The sequence below is a fragment of the Symphodus melops genome (assembly GCF_947650265.1).
Source record: "Symphodus melops genome assembly, chromosome: 10".
Taxonomy (NCBI): Eukaryota; Metazoa; Chordata; class Actinopteri; order Labriformes; family Labridae; genus Symphodus; species Symphodus melops.
In genome coordinates this window covers 23,212,343-23,230,080 of record NC_136700.1, presented here as the reverse complement: position 1 = coordinate 23,230,080, position 17,738 = coordinate 23,212,343, and the positions used below count along the sequence as shown (strand labels likewise).

Genomic DNA, 17,738 nt, shown 5'->3' with positions numbered 1-17,738 from the left:
ATGAAACTGAAAAGCTGCTTCGATCAGTGACTTTGAATCAACTCATGTTACCTTTATTTTGTTGTTTGTCATTAGTTGAACTTCCTTCAGAATGAAAAGATGTCTCTGCATTATGAAGGCTTTTATTTTGAAGTATTGTCCTGTCTTTTTTTGCAAGTCCTTCACTTGCTGTGTGTTTATAATTTAAAATGAAGTAATGCAATCTCAGTAAATCTAATGTAAAAACAGAAACATAGAAACACACCAGACAGGACCCATGGTTCAATCCCAGGGAGGGATGGAGAGCAGTATTTCTACAGGAGAAAACTTGATCGAAGTAACCACTGAGCTAAACCAGTGCAGAAACTCCTGGAGGAAACAGAACTTATAAAGGCTGCTACTGACTGATTTTTACAGCAGACAGGTGAGATACACGCTGACATAAAAAAAATATTTCACACAGATCCAGAGGGAAGCTGACACGCTGCTCCTCAGTAAACATGAACAGTCACAGGGCGGGAAAAACACTGGACAGCGCCCGTGGTTCAATCCCAGTGAGGGATGGAGAGCAGTATTTCTACAGGAGAAAATTTGTTCGAAGTAACCACTGAGCTAAACCAGTGCGTCTTCAACAGACAGAAACAGAGGTGATAAAGGCAGCTGGGATCTGGGTCATACAGAAGAGCATAAAGTAAGGAGCTTCTGGTACTTGGAAAGTCAGGACAGGAAGTTCAACACAGAGACAGGAAGTGGTTAAGGATCCCAAACTGACATCGAAAAGCTCTAAGGAATGATAACAAAGATAAGGATGTCATAAGGTGGATATGACTTAGGACTCGTCAGCTGAGCCTAGACCTAACACATACACACAAATATATATATATATTTCAGCTACTTTCATGCTACTGTGTGAAAATTACATCTTCCTCTTCTGTATGAAACAGATCCCAGCTGCCTTTATCACCTCGGTTTCTGTCTGTTAAAGACGCACTGGTTTAGCTCAGTGGTTACTTCGAGCACAAATTCAAACAGAATTCTTCTCTCCATCCCTCTGTGGGATCGAACCACGGGCGCTGTCCAGTGTTTTGACCACCCTGTGACTGTTCATGTTCACTGAGGAGCAGCGTGTCAGCTTCCCTCAGAATCTGCTGAGTCACTCTTCTACCTCGTCTCTGCAACCTTGTCCAGTTCATTAATGCAATAAAAATGTCCTAGTTTTACATTCTCATAGTTAATCCCAATTAATCGCGTTTCAGTTCACCTTTCAAACGCTATCATTTAGGCTTTTATTTTGAAAGATTTTCCTCTCTAATGCTAAGAGTCTTTTACTTTGTTGTGTGCTTATATTTTGAAATAAAGTAAGGCCTTCCTAGTAGACTTACACTAAAAACAGAAAGATCAAAAAACACTGGACAGCACCCGTGGTTTGATCCCTGGGAGGGATGGAGAGCAGTATTTCTACAGGAGAAAATTTGTTCGAAGTAACCACTGAGCTAAAGCAGTGCATAAACTCCTGGAGGAAACAGAACTTATAAAGGCTGCTACTGACTGATCTTTACAGCAGACGTGAGATACACGCTGCCATAAAAAAAGATATTTCACACAGATTCAGAGGGAAGCTGACACGCTGCTCCTCAGTAAAAATTAACAGTCACAGGGCGGGAAAAACACTGGACAGTGCCCGTGGTTCAATCCCAGTGAGGGATGGAGAGCAGTATTTCTACAGGAGAAAATTTGTTCGAAGTAACCACTGAGCTAAACCAGTGCGTCTATAACGGACAGAAACAGAGATAATAAAGGCAGCTGGGCTCTGGGTCATATCACAGAGCATAAAGTAAGGAGCTTCTGGTACATGGACAGTTAGGACAGGAAGTTCAACACACAGACAGGAAGTGGATAAGGATCCCAAACTTACATCGAACAGCTCTAAGGAATGATAACAAAGATAAGAATTTCATAAGGTGGATATGACATAGGACTTGTCAGCTTAGCCTAGACCTAACACATACATTAAAAAAATATATATATATATATTTCAGCTACTTTCATGTTACTGTGTGAAAATTACGTCTACCCCTTCTTTATGACCCAGCTGCCTTTATCAACTCGGTTTCTGACTGTTGAAGACGCACTGGTTTAGCTCAGTGGTTACTTCGAACGAATTTTCTCCTGAAGAAATACTGCTCTCCATCCCTCACTGGGATTGAACCACGGGCGCAGTCCAGTGTTTTTACCACCCTGTGACTGTTCATGTTCACTGAGGAGCAGTGTGTCAGCTTCCCTCTGAATCTGCTGAGTCATTTTTCTACCTCCTCTCTGCAGCCTCTCCAGTTCCTTAATGCAACATAAATGTCCTAACTGTATTTACTCTTTCTACCTGAGCAGTAGGCGACAAACATATCTGTCTTTAAACTAAACAGATTTTTCTACTACAGACGTCACACTTCTGTCCTTGTGATATATTTATATATTTATAACTCTTCAAAAACTCTGATTTGTAAGTAATGGTTCAGGATGAAACTGAAAAGCTGCTTCGATCAGTGACTTTGAATCAACTCATGTTACCTTTATTTTGTTGTTTGTCATTAGTTGAACTTCCTTCAGAATGAAAAGATGTCTCTGCATTATGAAGGCTTTTATTTTGAAGTATTGTCCTGTCTTTTTTTGCAAGTCCTTCACTTGCTGTGTGTTTATAATTTAAAATGAAGTAATGCAATCTCAGTAAATCTAATGTAAAAACAGAAACATAGAAACACACCAGACAGGACCCATGGTTCAATCCCAGGGAGGGATGGAGAGCAGTATTTCTACAGGAGAAAACTTGATCGAAGTAACCACTGAGCTAAACCAGTGCAGAAACTCCTGGAGGAAACAGAACTTATAAAGGCTGCTACTGACTGATTTTTACAGCAGACAGGTGAGATACACGCTGCCATAATAAAAGATATTTCACACAGATCCAGAGGGAAGCTGACACGCTGCTCCTCAGTAAACATGAACAGTCACAGGGCGGGAAAAACACTGGACAGCGCCCATGGTTCGATCCCAGTGAGGGATGGAGAGCAGTATTTCTACAGGAGAAAATTTGTTCGAAGTAACCACTGAGCTAAACCAGTGCGCCTATAATGGACAGAAACAGAGATAATAAAGGCAGCTGGGCTCTGGGTCATATCACAGAGCATAAAGTAAGGCGCTTCTGGTACATGGACAGTTAGGACAGGAAGTTCAACACACAGACAGGAAGTGGATAAGGATCCCAAACTTACATCGAACAGCTCTAAGGAATGATAACAAAGATAAGAATTTCATAAGGTGGATATGACATAGGACTTGTCAGCTTAGCCTAGACCTAACACATACATTAAAAAAAAATATATATATATATTTCAGCTACTTTCATGTTACTGTGTGAAAATTACGTCTACCCCTTCTTTATGACCCAGCTGCCTTTATCAACTCGGTTTCTGACTGTTGAAGACGCACTGGTTTAGCTCAGTGGTTACTTCGAACGAATTTTCTCCTGAAGAAATACTGCTCTCCATCCCTCACTGGGATTGAACCACGGGCGCTGTCCAGTGTTTTTACCACCCTGTGACTGTTCATGTTCACTGAGGAGCAGTGTGTCAGCTTCCCTCTGAATCTGCTGAGTCATTTTTCTACCTCCTCTCTGCAGCCTCTCCAGTTCCTTAATGCAACATAAATGTCCTAACTGTATTTACTCTTTCTACCTGAGCAGTAGGCGACAAACATATCTGTCTTTAAACTAAACAGATTTTTCTACTACAGACGTCACACTTCTGTCCTTGTGATATATTTATATATTTATAACTCTTCAAAAACTCTGATTTGTAAGTAATGGTTCAGGATGAAACTGAAAAGCTGCTTCGATCAGTGACTTTGAATCAACTCATGTTACCTTTATTTTGTTGTTTGTCATTAGTTGAACTTCCTTCAGAATGAAAAGATGTCTCTGCATTATGAAGGCTTTTATTTTGAAGTATTGTCCTGTCTTTTTTTGCAAGTCCTTCACTTGCTGTGTGTTTATAATTTAAAATGAAGTAATGCAATCTCAGTAAATCTAATGTAAAAACAGAAACATAGAAACACACCAGACAGGACCCATGGTTCAATCCCAGTGAGGGATGGAGAGCAGTATTTCTACAGGAGAAAACTTGATCGAAGTAACCACTGAGCTAAACCAGTGCAGAAATTCCTGGAGGAAACAGAACTTATAAAGGCTGCTACTGACTGATTTTTACAGCAGACAGGTGAGATACACGCTGACATAAAAAAAATATTTCACACAGATCCAGAGGGAAGCTGACACGCTGCTCCTCAGTAAACATGAACAGTCACAGGGCGGGAAAAACACTGGACAGCGCCCGTGGTTCAATCCCAGTGAGGGATGGAGAGCAGTATTTCTACAGGAGAAAATTTGTTCGAAGTAACCACTGAGCTAAACCAGTGCGTCTTCAACAGACAGAAACAGAGGTGATAAAGGCAGCTGGGATCTGGGTCATACAGAAGAGCATAAAGTAAGGAGCTTCTGGTACTTGGAAAGTCAGGACAGGAAGTTCAACACAGAGACAGGAAGTGGTTAAGGATCCCAAACTGACATCGAAAAGCTCTAAGGAATGATAACAAAGATAAGGATGTCATAAGGTGGATATGACTTAGGACTCGTCAGCTGAGCCTAGACCTAACACATACACACAAATATATATATATATTTCAGCTACTTTCATGCTACTGTGTGAAAATTACGTCTTCCTCTTCTGTATGAAACAGATCCCAGCTGCCTTTATCACCTCTGTTTCTGTCTGTTAAAGACGCACTGGTTTAGCTCAGTGGTTACTTCGAGCACAAATTCAAACAGAATTCTTCTCTCCATCCCTCTGTGGGATCGAACCATGGGCGCTGTCCAGTGTTTTGACCACCCTGTGACTGTTCATGTTCACTGAGGAGCAGCGTGTCAGCTTCCCTCTGAATCTGCTGAGTCACTCTTCTACCTCGTCTCTGCAACCTTGTCCAGTTCATTAATGCAATAAAAATGTCCTAGTTTTACATTCTCATAGTTAATCCCAATTAATCGCATTTCAGTTCACCTTTCAAACGCTATCATTTAGGCATTTATTTTGAAAGATTTTCCTCTCTAATGCTAAGAGTCTTTTACTTTGTTGTGTGCTTATATTTTGAAATAAAGTAAGGCCTTCCTAGTAGACTTACACTAAAAACAGAAAGATCAAAATACACTGGGCAGCACCCGTGGTTTGATCCCTGAGAGGGATGGAGAGCAGTGTTTCTACAGGAGAAAATTTGTTCGAAGTAACCACTGAGCTAAAGCAGTGCAGAAGCTCCTGGAGGAAACAGAACTTATAAAGGCTGCTACTGACTGATTTTTACAGCAGACGTGAGATACACACTGCCATAATAAAAGATATTTCACACAGATTCAGAGGGAAGCTGACACGCTGCTCCTCAGTAAAAATTAACAGTCACATGGCGGGAAAAACACTGGACAGTGCCCGTGGTTCGATCCCAGTGAGGGATGGAGAGCAGTATTTCTACAGGAGAAAATTTGTTCGAAGTAACCACTGAGCTAAACCAGTGCGCCTATAATGGACAGAAACAGAGATAATAAAGGCAGCTGGGCTCTGGGTCATATCACAGAGCATAAAGTAAGGAGCTTCTGGTACATGGACAGTTAGGACAGGAAGTTCAACACACAGACAGGAAGTGGATAAGGATCCCAAACTTACATCGAACAGCTCTAAGGAATGATAACAAAGATAAGAATTTCATAAGGTGGATATGACATAGGACTTGTCAGCTTAGCCTAGACCTAACACATACATTAAAAGATATATATATATTTCAGCTACTTTCATGTTACTGTGTGAAAATTACATCTACCCCTTCTTTATGACCCAGCTGCCTTTATCACCTCGGTTTCTGTCTGTTGAAGACGCACTGGTTCAGCTCAGTGGTTACTTCGAACAAATTTTCTCCTGAAGAAATACTGCTCTCCATCCCTCACTGGGATTGAACCACGGGCGCTGTCCAGTGTTTTTACCACCCTGTGACTGTTCATGTTCACTGAGGAGCAGCGTGTCAGCTTCCCTCTGAATCTGCTGAGTCATTTTTCTACCTCCTCTCTGCAGCCTCTCCAGTTCCTTAATGCAACATAAATGTCCTAACTGTATTTACTCTTTCTATCTGAGCAGTAGGCGACAAACATATCTGTCTTTAAACTAAACAGATTTTTCTACTACAGACGTCACACTTCTGTCCTTGTGATATATTTATATATTTATAACTCTTCAAAAACTCTGATTTGTAAGTAATGGTTCAGGATGAAACTGAAAAGCTGCTTCGATCAGTGACATTGAATCAACTCATGTTACCTTTATTTTGTTGTTTGTCATTAGTTGAACTTCCTTCATATGAAAAGATTTCTTTGTGTTATTAAGGCTTTTATTTTGAAGTATTGTCCTGTCTTTTTATGCAAGCCCTTCACTTGCTGTGTGTTTATAATTTAAAATAAAGTAATGCAATCTCAGTAAATCTGATGTAAAAATAGAAACATCAAAAAACAATGGACAGCGCCCATGGTGCGATCCCAGAGAGGGATGGAGAGCAGTATTTCTACAGGAGAAAACTTGATCGAAGTAACCACTGAGCTAAACCAGCGTAGAAACTCCAGGAGGAAACAGAACTTATAAAGGCTGCTACTGACTGATCTTTACAGCAGACAGGTGAGATACACGCTGACATAAAAAAAATATTTCACACAGATCCAGAGGGAAGCTGACACGCTGCTCCTCAGTAAACATGAACAGTCACAGGGCGGGAAAAACACTGGACAGCGCCCGTGGTTCAATCCCAGTGAGGGATGGAGAGCAGTATTTCTACAGGAGAAAATTTGTTCGAAGTAACCACTGAGCTAAACCAGTGCGTCTTCAACAGACAGAAACAGAGGTGATAAAGGCAGCTGGGATCTGGGTCATACAGAAGAGCATAAAGTGAGGAGCTTCTGGTACATGGGCTCAATCTCATGTCCCTTATTTGCACCGAGTGTCCTCCGAGTTGTCTCCTCCACTTGCGTCTTAGTTCCGCCCACCAGAGATGCACGGAGGAAATTAAGCCGAGGACAGAGGACCGAGGAAATCAGCTTTAAGACACATGAGACGTCGTTTCCTCGACAGCGTCACATGACGCGACATCAGCTGATCACGTTCAGCTGTCAATCAGCCGAACAGCTGTTTATGTCCACACACACACACTGCATTATTTCTAATCAAACACACACACTGTATTATTTCTAATCAAACACACACAGTTACAGTGTTTCGTGTCTTTACCTGATAAAAAAAACACCTGAAGAACAACCTGCAGTCTACTCATAACCAAAAAGACAGTTTCTACTGACTTAAAGATTTCATTTCGAATTGTCTACAATTATTGATTATTATTGAACAGTTTGGACTGAACCTAGCCTGTATTTAGACAACGAACTCTGTATTTTATAAACAAATGTTTATGTGTCAGGATACTGAAAATGATTGATTAGAATCTAAATGATGAAACGTTCAGAAGATAAATAAGTGAGAATGTAAAACGGACTCCTCTTCATGTCAGACTCTTTTTAATCCCAGCTCATCACAGAGCGACTCTTTACAAACTCACTGATGTTCATCATCTGTTTAAATGTCCCACGCTCCGTTTAGCCTCTTTTTAATGTCCCTCTTTTCTCCCGTATTAAACTCTGCTCATGTTGAGAAGTTTCACTGAAGTCTGATCCTGTGCAGCTTCCAATCAATGAGTGATATACGAGAAGGGGGCGTGTCTGTCAGTGAAAAGACTTCCTTGAAGTCAGCTCTCGTGTCTCCTCGGTCATCGCTCCTCGGATCAGCCTCCTCTCTCCTCGATCCTCTCTCCTCCGTTCGCTATAAGAGCTTTGGGACGATCCTCAACATGGCGGCTTTGGAACTACTTCCGGTTCGGCCGAGGACCGAGGAGACTGCAAATAAGACACTTGGGATGTACCCAGGGACAGTTAGGACAGGAAGTTAAACAGAGAGACAGGAAGTGGTTAGGGATCCCAAACTGACATCGAACAGCTCTAAGGAATGATAACAAAGATAAGGATGTCATAAGTTGGATATGACTTTGGACTCGTCAGCTGAGACCTCTGAGTTTGTTGAAGTGAAATGAGACATTCAAAGATGCAGCAGTGTCCTTCTTTAACATCTCTGTGACTACAGGGAGACACTAAGGATGACCACGTATGGTGAGCCTGAAGGGACAAAATAACACAAGCTTAATAAATGCTTTAAATACAGACCTTTATTAATGGTGGCCAACTAGTTGATGCTGACAGACCTAACACATCCCTAATTAAAGAAAAAACATTTAAGCTGCTTTCATGTTACTGTGTGACAATTAAGTCTTCTTCTTCTGTATGACCCAGATCCCAGCTGCTGTTAAAAACGCACTGGTTTAGCTCAGTGGTTACTTTGAACAAATTTTCTCCTGTAGAGATACTGCTCTCCATCCCTCTGTGGGATCGAACCACGGGCGCTGTCCAGGGTTTTTACCGCCCTGTGACTGTTCATGTTCACCGAGGAGCAGCGTGTCAGCTTCACTCTGAATCTGCTGAGTCACTTTTCTACCTCCTCTCTGCAGCCCCTTCCAGTTCATTAATGCAACATAAATGTCCTAACTGTATTTACTCTTTTTACCTGAGCAGTAGGCTCAGGCTCAGTAGTAGACAAACATATCTGTCTTTAAACTAAACAGATTTTTCTACTGCAGACATCACACTTCTGTCCTTGTGATATATTTATATATTTATAACTCTTCAAAAACTGTAGTAATGGTTCAGGATGAAACTGAAGAGCTGCTTCGATCAGTGACATTGAATCAACTCATGTTAGCTTTATTTTTTGTCGTTTGTCATTAGTTGAACTTCCTTCATAATGAAAAGATGTCTCTGCATTATGAAGGCTTTTATTTTGAAGTATTGTCCTGTCTTTTTGTACAAGTCCTTCACTTGCTGTGTGCTTATAATTTAAAATAAAGTAATGCAATCTCAGTAAATCTGATGTAAAAACAGAAACATCAAAATACACTGGACAGCGCCCGTGGTTCGATCCCAGTGAGGGATGGAGAGCAGTATTTCTACAGGAGAAAAGTTGATCGAAGTAACCACTGAGCTAAACCAGTGCAGGAATATCAGGAGGAAACAGAACTTATAAATGCTGCTACTGACTGCTTAGACGGGAGATACACGCTGCCATGAAGAAAATCAGTGAACATGAACAGTCACACGAAGGTAAAAGCAGCGTCGAGCACCTGTATTTCGATCTGGTTTGCAGAAAAGTAAAGAGATTCAAACATAGAAAGTTGATAGGAAGTTAAACACAGAGACAGGAAGTGGTTAGGGATCCCAAGCTGACGTCAAACAGAACACTAAAACGATAGAAAAAGATAATGACTTCATATGGTGGATATGACTTTGGGCTTGTTTACCGAGCCGTCTGAGTGAAATGAGAAATTCATCGAGTCCGACTTGTGTGCCTGAAAGATCAGTCAGTAGCAGCCTTTATAATCTCTGTTTCCTTCCTTTGTTTTGGCGCTGGTTTAGCTCAGTGGCTACTTCGAACACAGTGTCTAATTTAGAAAAGTTGCTCTCCATCCCTCACTGGGATCGAACCACGGGCGCTGTCCAGCGTTTTTTGATGTTTCTTTTAAATAGAAGAAATGTCTTACTTTATTTCAATCATAAACACACAACAAGTAAATAATTGTAACTTCAACCCTGAGGCATTAGCTTAATTACTCAACACAGACAAGAATATCCGCTGCCAAAAAAAACGTTTCTTTTACCGAAAAAAAAATAATTTTTTACTTATTTCTGACTTTTTGTCTTCAACGATTTCTTAATTATCCATGATAATTACCTTTTTATGAATTAGTTTTCGGATGTGTCTTACAAATCAATCTTTGAAAATATCTCTAAATAACTGCAACCAGATATTTAAGAGGATCAGAAACACAACTGCTCCCTACTGTAAAAATCAAGTCGGAATATTATTGTTTATCAAAACTTCTTCTTATTTATTTATTTATTTTTTTGCATTGTTCACGCCAACATTTTACACAAGCGATTTGAAGAATGACCATGTATTTCTTTTTTAAAGAATAACATTTCGATGAAAATGTGAAATAAAAGGAGATAACATCCTTTAATAATATCAGTATTTTGTAACGCTGTTGCCAAAATTATCATTATTTGTTACCTGAATTACGTTGGTCATAACAATTTTCTTAACTGAGAAATTATGAAAACTCCTGAGTATTTATTTATTTTTAATTCCAGAGGCAGCCCGTGGACAGTTTTTAAGTAGTTATAATCCCAGTGTAAAGTGAATCTTGCAGTTGTTCTTTTATTAATATTTTATTTTGTTAACTGCGTCCTTAAGAAGATGTGACGTCGTCTTTAGTCCCGCCCTTACTGCTGCCTGGTTGGTTTAACGAAACCGTTCTGTGCTCTAATTGGCTACCCATTACACAACGCTGTTCCGCAAATCTAGTCTGTTTGTGTTTTGACGTGTTTTGGAGAGAGAGCCCGTCGGACCATCACACAGGTTCATTTAGGACACATCAGCGTTCAGCGCGTCGGTTCGTAAATTTAACCGCTTTATTATGTTGCCCTCCTGAAACATGATAAATGAATGTCCCGCTTTGACGCAACAACTGTTTCGTTCTATTGCTGCCAGAGGAGTTTTATCAGCTAATGCTAGCTAGCTAATTTAGCATGGACCTCATCTTTCAATATAACTTTACTGTTAGTCAGAAGCTGTTTTGTGTTGACTTGGCAATTGCTGCTCGTATTGGTCTGCTGGCTGATAGTTGTGCAAGCTCGCTGAAAAAAAACAACAACATTCAGAGTTAGTTATAAAACCAAAGATAAGCAAGCCTGTCATTGTTTGTTAGGCACAGAAGCCCCTCCATCAGGATATTAAACTGCATGTAGCTGTTGTTGTCATCTTGAAATGTCACCTTTTATTAACCAGTGTAAGAGCACAGACCCCTCTGTAAGATATGACAGTTTCTCCTGCTATCACAGCTGCTTTCATTCAATACTTCATGCCACAAGGTAGCAGGCTTTACATGTGGACTTTAAATGCACGGTTACCTCAGTGTATGGCATTTATGTTTGAGTTTTTACACATTGTCACTGGATTATTATTGTGTTAACTATCTGACTGCATGGGGACATTTCCCTGCTTCCATCCATTTACCATTAATCTTGGTCTAACCATGCTGGTTGCTGACAAACTGTAAATTTGATTGCTGTCTCAAGGGTGCTAAATCAACACCATTGTTTTTTAAAACATGTTCTACTCATCTGTTTCCTTATCTATCACAGTACAGTAGTCGAAGTCGAGAACATATTATGAATTGTAGTCATTTTTAAGTTGAACAAACTGCAAAAAAAAAAAAAAAGACAACAGTTTGTGGCTTCTTGTCTTCTTGGGATTATAAATCACTCAGACGAGTCTTCTCTGCCTCCAGTTTCACATATGTCCAGGTTTGACTGTCTTTGTTTAAGATCTTTGTTTTGCTTTTTCTTGCTGTCAAAGCTGGACATTAAAACAAGTTAACTTTGTCCCTGTCAATATGCGATTGCTGTTTTCTTCTTATTTACTTTTTAAGGCTATGCAGAAGTGATGATTTGGTAGATGCAGATTTAGAGAGACAGCATGTCAAATCACTGGTTTTGTGCTCTGTGTGGCCCCTGCTATGATTTCACTCTGATATGAGGATGCAAAGGTACCCAGAGTACTCTCCGGCTGTCTTAAACAAACGACGTTGTCAAACATTTGGAAGATAATTGAAGTTTGAGTGTGTGTTCAGCTGTGATACTCGGGTACATTCGTGCCACAGACGGATGGCGTCTGAGTGCCGTCTATTGAACAAACCAAGTGATGACACAGTTTTGAAATCGCTCCAGCTTTTTTTCAGTGTGTCTTTTTGGAAATGATGTGCCCCATAAATTAAGAAGTATACTTTTTAACATCGTGTGATTAACTTGTGAATTTATAAAGCCAAACGCATAGCGGCAGCTTGTGCCTGTCATCCACGTTATAACTTCTCACCTTTAAAACAGTTTCATTGTCAGTTTGGGTGAACAGGTTGAAATGAATTAGTTGTTTTGCTTGTACACAATTTTCTTGTCAAAATGTTTTGTTTTTCCTTCGTAGGATTAAAAGAGAGCAGACGACATGGCATCAGACTCTCCACGCAGACCAAGCCGCTGTGCTGGAGGGGTTCTGGTTCGAGCACAAGCTGCCACGTAAGGACCACAATCAGACGACTTCTTCATATGTTACACAAACAAATATGACTTCCATTGTGCATTTTATTGTCTGTTAATGCGTTATCATTGGAGCTGACGTGTCGTGCACTCTTTGCTGTCACAGGGAGCAGTCTTACATGGAAAGTGTGGTGACCTTCCTGCAGGATGTCGTCCCCCAGGTACATTTTTACTTTCGTTCATTCACTCACACAAACTGGGGTTTGTGTACTTGTGTCCTAATATCCCAATTCTGCATTGAATTTCATGAGTAATGACCAGATGTGTCATTGTGCACTATTATGCCCAACTCTAAGGCAGTCCGATGGGGGTAAGAAGGAACCTGTCCGATAAAGCACATAGGACACCTTAACAAAGTGAAACCTCTGGGACATTAATAAGACATAAACATGACTAAATATTAAACAAATGACTGAATTACTAACACACAACCCCCTTACAGAGAGGCAACATGCAGCCGCAGCAGCAGCAGCAGCAGCAGCCCCCCTGAACTTAGCACTGAGGCCAGGTGCACCTCGTGAAATAATCAGTCACTTCTCCTGCGCGGCACTGGAGGCAGCTGAAGTGTCCCAGGCAGAAACAGCACAGGGAATCATACAGCTGTAACAAAGGGTCGCCTCTGTTACAGAACATACAGAGCCTGTATGCTCTGTATCTGCTGACGCTCACCATATTATTACGTTGAACTTTTCAGAGTACCGATGTGAATCTTGACACCTTTGAATCATTTTTTGACTGCCTCACTATTATTCTTTACATCCCTACCTCATAGCAATGAACGGTTTGTTTAGCATCTTGATAATGAAAAGAAATAGTTCTATAAAGTACAGAAAAGTAAGGCCTTGTAAGAATTAAAACTGGAAGGTATGATTTATCAGTTAAGATCAGAGTATCTGGCTGCTCAACAGAGAGAGATCAGCTGATGTTGCACTATGAACACGCCTAGGGTTTGCATCCATCTTTCTCTCTTTCACTCTTCAGGCGTACACAGGAGCGCCACCCACCGACGAAAAGGAAAAAATCATTTGGGTTCGATTTGAGAAAGCCGACATCAATGGTAAGTCTTAACCTGTCAAAACGACAGAGACTGTTGCCTTCAGGGTTTTAACTGATGTCTCATTAAAACAAAGCTGCTCCTTCTCCTCTCACTCTCTCTCTCTCCCCCTCTGAGCAAAACACAGACATTAAACCTACAGCTGTATGTATTTTGGTGTGCAGGAACGGAACATTTAGAATTTATTTATCTTTCACATTAATGAGCCTTTCCTTGTTTAAAATGTTTTATTTCATGTCATTTGTCTTGTACATCTGGATGTTATGATATGCAGCTGGCAGAGTGAATTTGACCTTCAACTGACTTTGCTTGTCTTATTTCTTTACACAGTAAAAATGTTAAGATCAATATCTGGTATCTTAATTCAGCTAAAAATATCCAGATATGATTTTTGATCACCCAGCATGACTTTTACACAAAAAGACTTATCAGCGTGGTACGACGCTGCATCAAGCTACTGTACACACGTCACTTTTAATGTCGCTGCAAGGAAAGGAAACACAGAAAAGTGAACGTGTTGTACGTGTAAAGGATGCTTCATATTAGTCTGATGTGTGGATAAGAACCTTCTAGCAATCCGAAAAGAGAATGAAGCCGCTTAATTAAGTGTTTGATGGTTCAATTTGATTCGATTTCAAATTTTGGAGTCTCAATTCTGGATTTTCTGGATCCATGGATTCAAAGTCTTATTTTGAATGAGTACACACTTCAGGATCTACTCCAGTCATCTGTGAGACTGGCTGAATTTCTTGCTGCTCCATTTGGCTTTCTACTCAGTTAAAGAGCTAGCATTAGCACTGAGCAGGGAATGACTGATTAGCCCCCCCAAAAATTAAAATCTTGGAAGATAAGAATTGTGATTTTTACATTAAAATATCTTTTCCCCACCTCTAAAGTGCATGTATAATATATGCCTGCAGGATATATCGATCATCGTCAGCCCTACCCGCTCCCTCACTCACTGTGACAGAACCTGTCACACACTGGGTTATCCCAACTTCTTCAGGAAATGTTACGAAAGTGAGCGAGCAGGAGAAAGTCCAGATAAAGTCGGGCTGAAGAATCCGTCCGTTTGTGTTCCCACATGCAGCTCAGCCAGAAGATTTAAGGACATTGTTTAGGACTAATCTACATGTGTGAACGAGTCTAAAAAGTACAATAAGATGTAATAGAAATCTTTGTATCGTAATATGTATTGAAGCATGGAACAGAGAGTGGATCAGATCATTTGTGATGGTAGGATCGTCATACATTGTGTCCGAGTGGTTGGTCATGTAGCATACTCTATTGTAGAAGTTTACTGAATGTCTCACTTTCTGCTCGCACAGACACGGCCCGCAATCCAGAGTTTCTGGAGATGCACAACGGAACGAGCGAGCCTCCTCTCTGCCTCATGATTGGCTACACTGACGGGATGCAGGTCTGGAGCGTTTCTGTAAGTCAACCCTCGAAGACACTGAACAAAACTACAACCGTGTTCGTCTTCTACCTGAAACTGTGTTCACTTTATTGATACGTTTAAACTGAAGTGTGCGCTGCTGTTTAACATTAACACCCTCTCCATGGGACTGGGCCTCAGAAGCCCCCCTCCCCCCCACATACACTCATTATCAATCAATGAGCTATGCTAACAATTAGCCTGGTTATGACTATAGGCACTTCTTTCTAACCCTACGTTTTGAACTTCTGGTCAGATCTTTATCTGAACCTGGACCTGTAGAGACATACCAAGAAGCTGGAAAAACAAAACAATGCAGAATGCAGAAAGTACTATAAGCATCATTGGTTGGTGTGTACGTCCTCATGTACGTGTCCTCTCCTTTTAATTCACATGAATCACACGTGATTAAATCATAATGATTCATATAAATCCAGTGCGATCACGTCGGTCGCTTGCTGTCATGAAAAGTAGAGAGGTGCGTCACTTTAAATAAAGTTGCCCTAAAGAACTGTGGGTCATATTGTCTCCTTTCAGAAAGGACTATCCAGTGCATCCTTTCCTTAAGGAGACAATAAAGGAAACATCGGAGCTCCTCACACACACCCCGAATTTGTCTGCTGCGTTTTGTACTTTTGTCCACTAGGTGGCAGTGTTGACCATGCTATGAAAAGAAACTGTTCATGTGTAGTTCTTTACCGCTCAGGCCTGAACATTGAACCACACACGGCCTCTGTGAGGTGGTCATATGAACATGAGACGGGCTGGATTTCTATCTCTTATTAACATCAGTGCAGAAGATGAAAATCACCATCTTAAAGGTTTAGTCTGAAAAATATGGACGAAGTTTAGATGCAATAATATAAGTTTTTATTTTACTATTTTAGGATAAGCAAAGAAACATGAACAATACAGTGAGCTGTATAGAGAGCCTCATCGATGACAAACTGTCAACATGAATCTCTGCCTTTAAATATGTAATCAGTGTTATTCATAGGAATAATGCAAAACATGTATTTGATATATATTGTCAGAATGATATGGAAATAAATCAAGATAATGATCAAGTCATTGTGTCGCGTCTCACACAGAGTGAGAACGATTCAGGAGTTTAAATTTTTACAGTCGCATATAAGCAATTAGTTATATCTGGAATAAAAAAAATACAATGAAATTGAAAACAACTCAGTGATATTAAGAAAAAAAAAAAGACAAACCAGACAGAAAAATCAAACCCATATTATAGCAAAGCTGTAATAATCATAATAATGGTAATTACACATGTTCAAAGACGGTCAGTAAAAAAGTCATTGTCTATGTTTTTATATTCTAGGATCAATAAATAGGTCTTGATGTTGATGTCAATATTTATATCTATTTTTTAGAGATGGACAGGTCCATATTTTCTTCAGTTCCGATCTGATTCTGATATTTTTACATCATAACTAATAATGTTGTTGTTAAGACTTGTACGGCTCCAGCATTGCATGGTGCTGGCTCCACATACAGACGGGAAGCAGTAGAATTGTCTCGTCTGAACGTTGTCATGGAGACGATTTGTGGACACGTCTTAAAGTCTTTAGAGTGAGACTTAGCCTGAGTGTGTCCCACCATATTTCCTGATCAGTGATCATATCTGTGTCGTCAGTCTGATATCCGATCCAATGTAAATTACGCCAATTTCTACATAGCGTTTGTATTACGTGATGAATAAAAGGCTGGAAACCTGTCTGATACTGTGGTGTGGCATCTAAACACAATAAAGACACGCATGGAGTCCTTCTCTACTTCCTTGATGACTCTTCACTTTGAACCCTCATTTTTCAAAGTGTCCACGAGAGGGAGAACTTCTGATTTAAGAATTAGAGGAATGATTTTGGTTAAATCTGATATTTACAGGTCAGATATCATTAATCATATATTAAAAGGAAAGACATCAAAACAAATGTCACAAAGGCATCCGTACTGTAATTACTGCAATATATAAGCCTCCTGTGTTTATTATTTATTCATTTTTGCAAGCTGCATGCTGAAAGGCTTTTTTCTTAAGACTGGGCACGTCTTAAACCGCATGAAAACTCCTCCCAAACCAAATGTGCACAAAGTCTTATTCAGTAAATTCGTTTCTTTAGAGTCCAAACTTGGAAAATCATTAGACGCTTGTGTCTGCTCCGTGATTTAACAAATTGTCCACAAATGCTGCGAGGGGCTTCGCACACCGAGTATCGCCTTTCATGTCGGGGCTGTCACTGAAACATGCAAACTTCACATACATCCTGCGAGATCTAAACACACCGAAGTCCTTAATCAGTCTCTTTGTAAACATCCACAGACCTCAGGGAAGAGGACACACTCTTCTTTTAGCCGTGAACACTGTGATGTGGCAACTTCTGGGCTTCTCGTCGGGGTTTTTTTGGTTGGTGGAGAAGAGGATTACAAGCTTGACAGATGAACTTGACACCGATTGTGATTCACACGTCGCAGTTCCTCTTTGTTTCTCTTTCAGTTTTTCAAAGTTTACGGGATGTTTCTGGGTTGTGTTTTTTCGCAGGGTTTTAAGTAAGCACACAGGGTGCCCCAGCTCTCTGCCTCTTGAGTGGCCGTGAAGTGTTTGTGACAGTTGCTAAGCCGACACCCTCTGTAATGGCCCAGCAGAGCACGGATATACACGTGTACACGCAACGCTTTGACACGCTGGAGAGATGGGGACTTGTGATTGGTTGTATGGATGCTGACAGAGCTGTTTAGGAGATGTAGATTACTGTCGCCTCACACTGGAGAGGTGTCATCCGCCTCAGCCTGATAGGAGGCAGACTGTGGACGACTAATTGCCTGTCTGCGTACGTGTTGAGGTGAAATGACCTCCTTGGAAGAAAAGCGTCTGC

General features: G+C 40.6%; 1 protein-coding gene across 4 annotated transcripts in view; it reads left to right on the top strand.

Moving 5' to 3' along the window:
• Positions 1-10,551: 10,551 nt before the first annotated feature.
• The window catches only part of bcas3 (BCAS3 microtubule associated cell migration factor), a 289,933-nt gene continuing 282,746 nt past the window's right edge, over positions 10,552-17,738 (top strand). For 3 of the 4 annotated variants that reach the window (XM_079354708.1, XM_079354711.1, XM_079354710.1), the window contains exons 1-5: positions 10,552-10,662; positions 12,249-12,340; positions 12,468-12,522; positions 13,343-13,418; positions 14,744-14,850. In XM_079354708.1, coding sequence (XP_079210834.1) covers positions 12,270-12,340; positions 12,468-12,522; positions 13,343-13,418; positions 14,744-14,850 — 309 coding nt within the window. In that variant the 5' untranslated portion in view covers positions 10,552-10,662; positions 12,249-12,269. Of the gene's footprint in view, positions 10,663-10,943; positions 11,059-12,248; positions 12,341-12,467; positions 12,523-13,342; positions 13,419-14,743; positions 14,851-17,738 lie in introns of those variants that run through there. The other variant, XM_079354709.1, reaches the window with a different exon arrangement.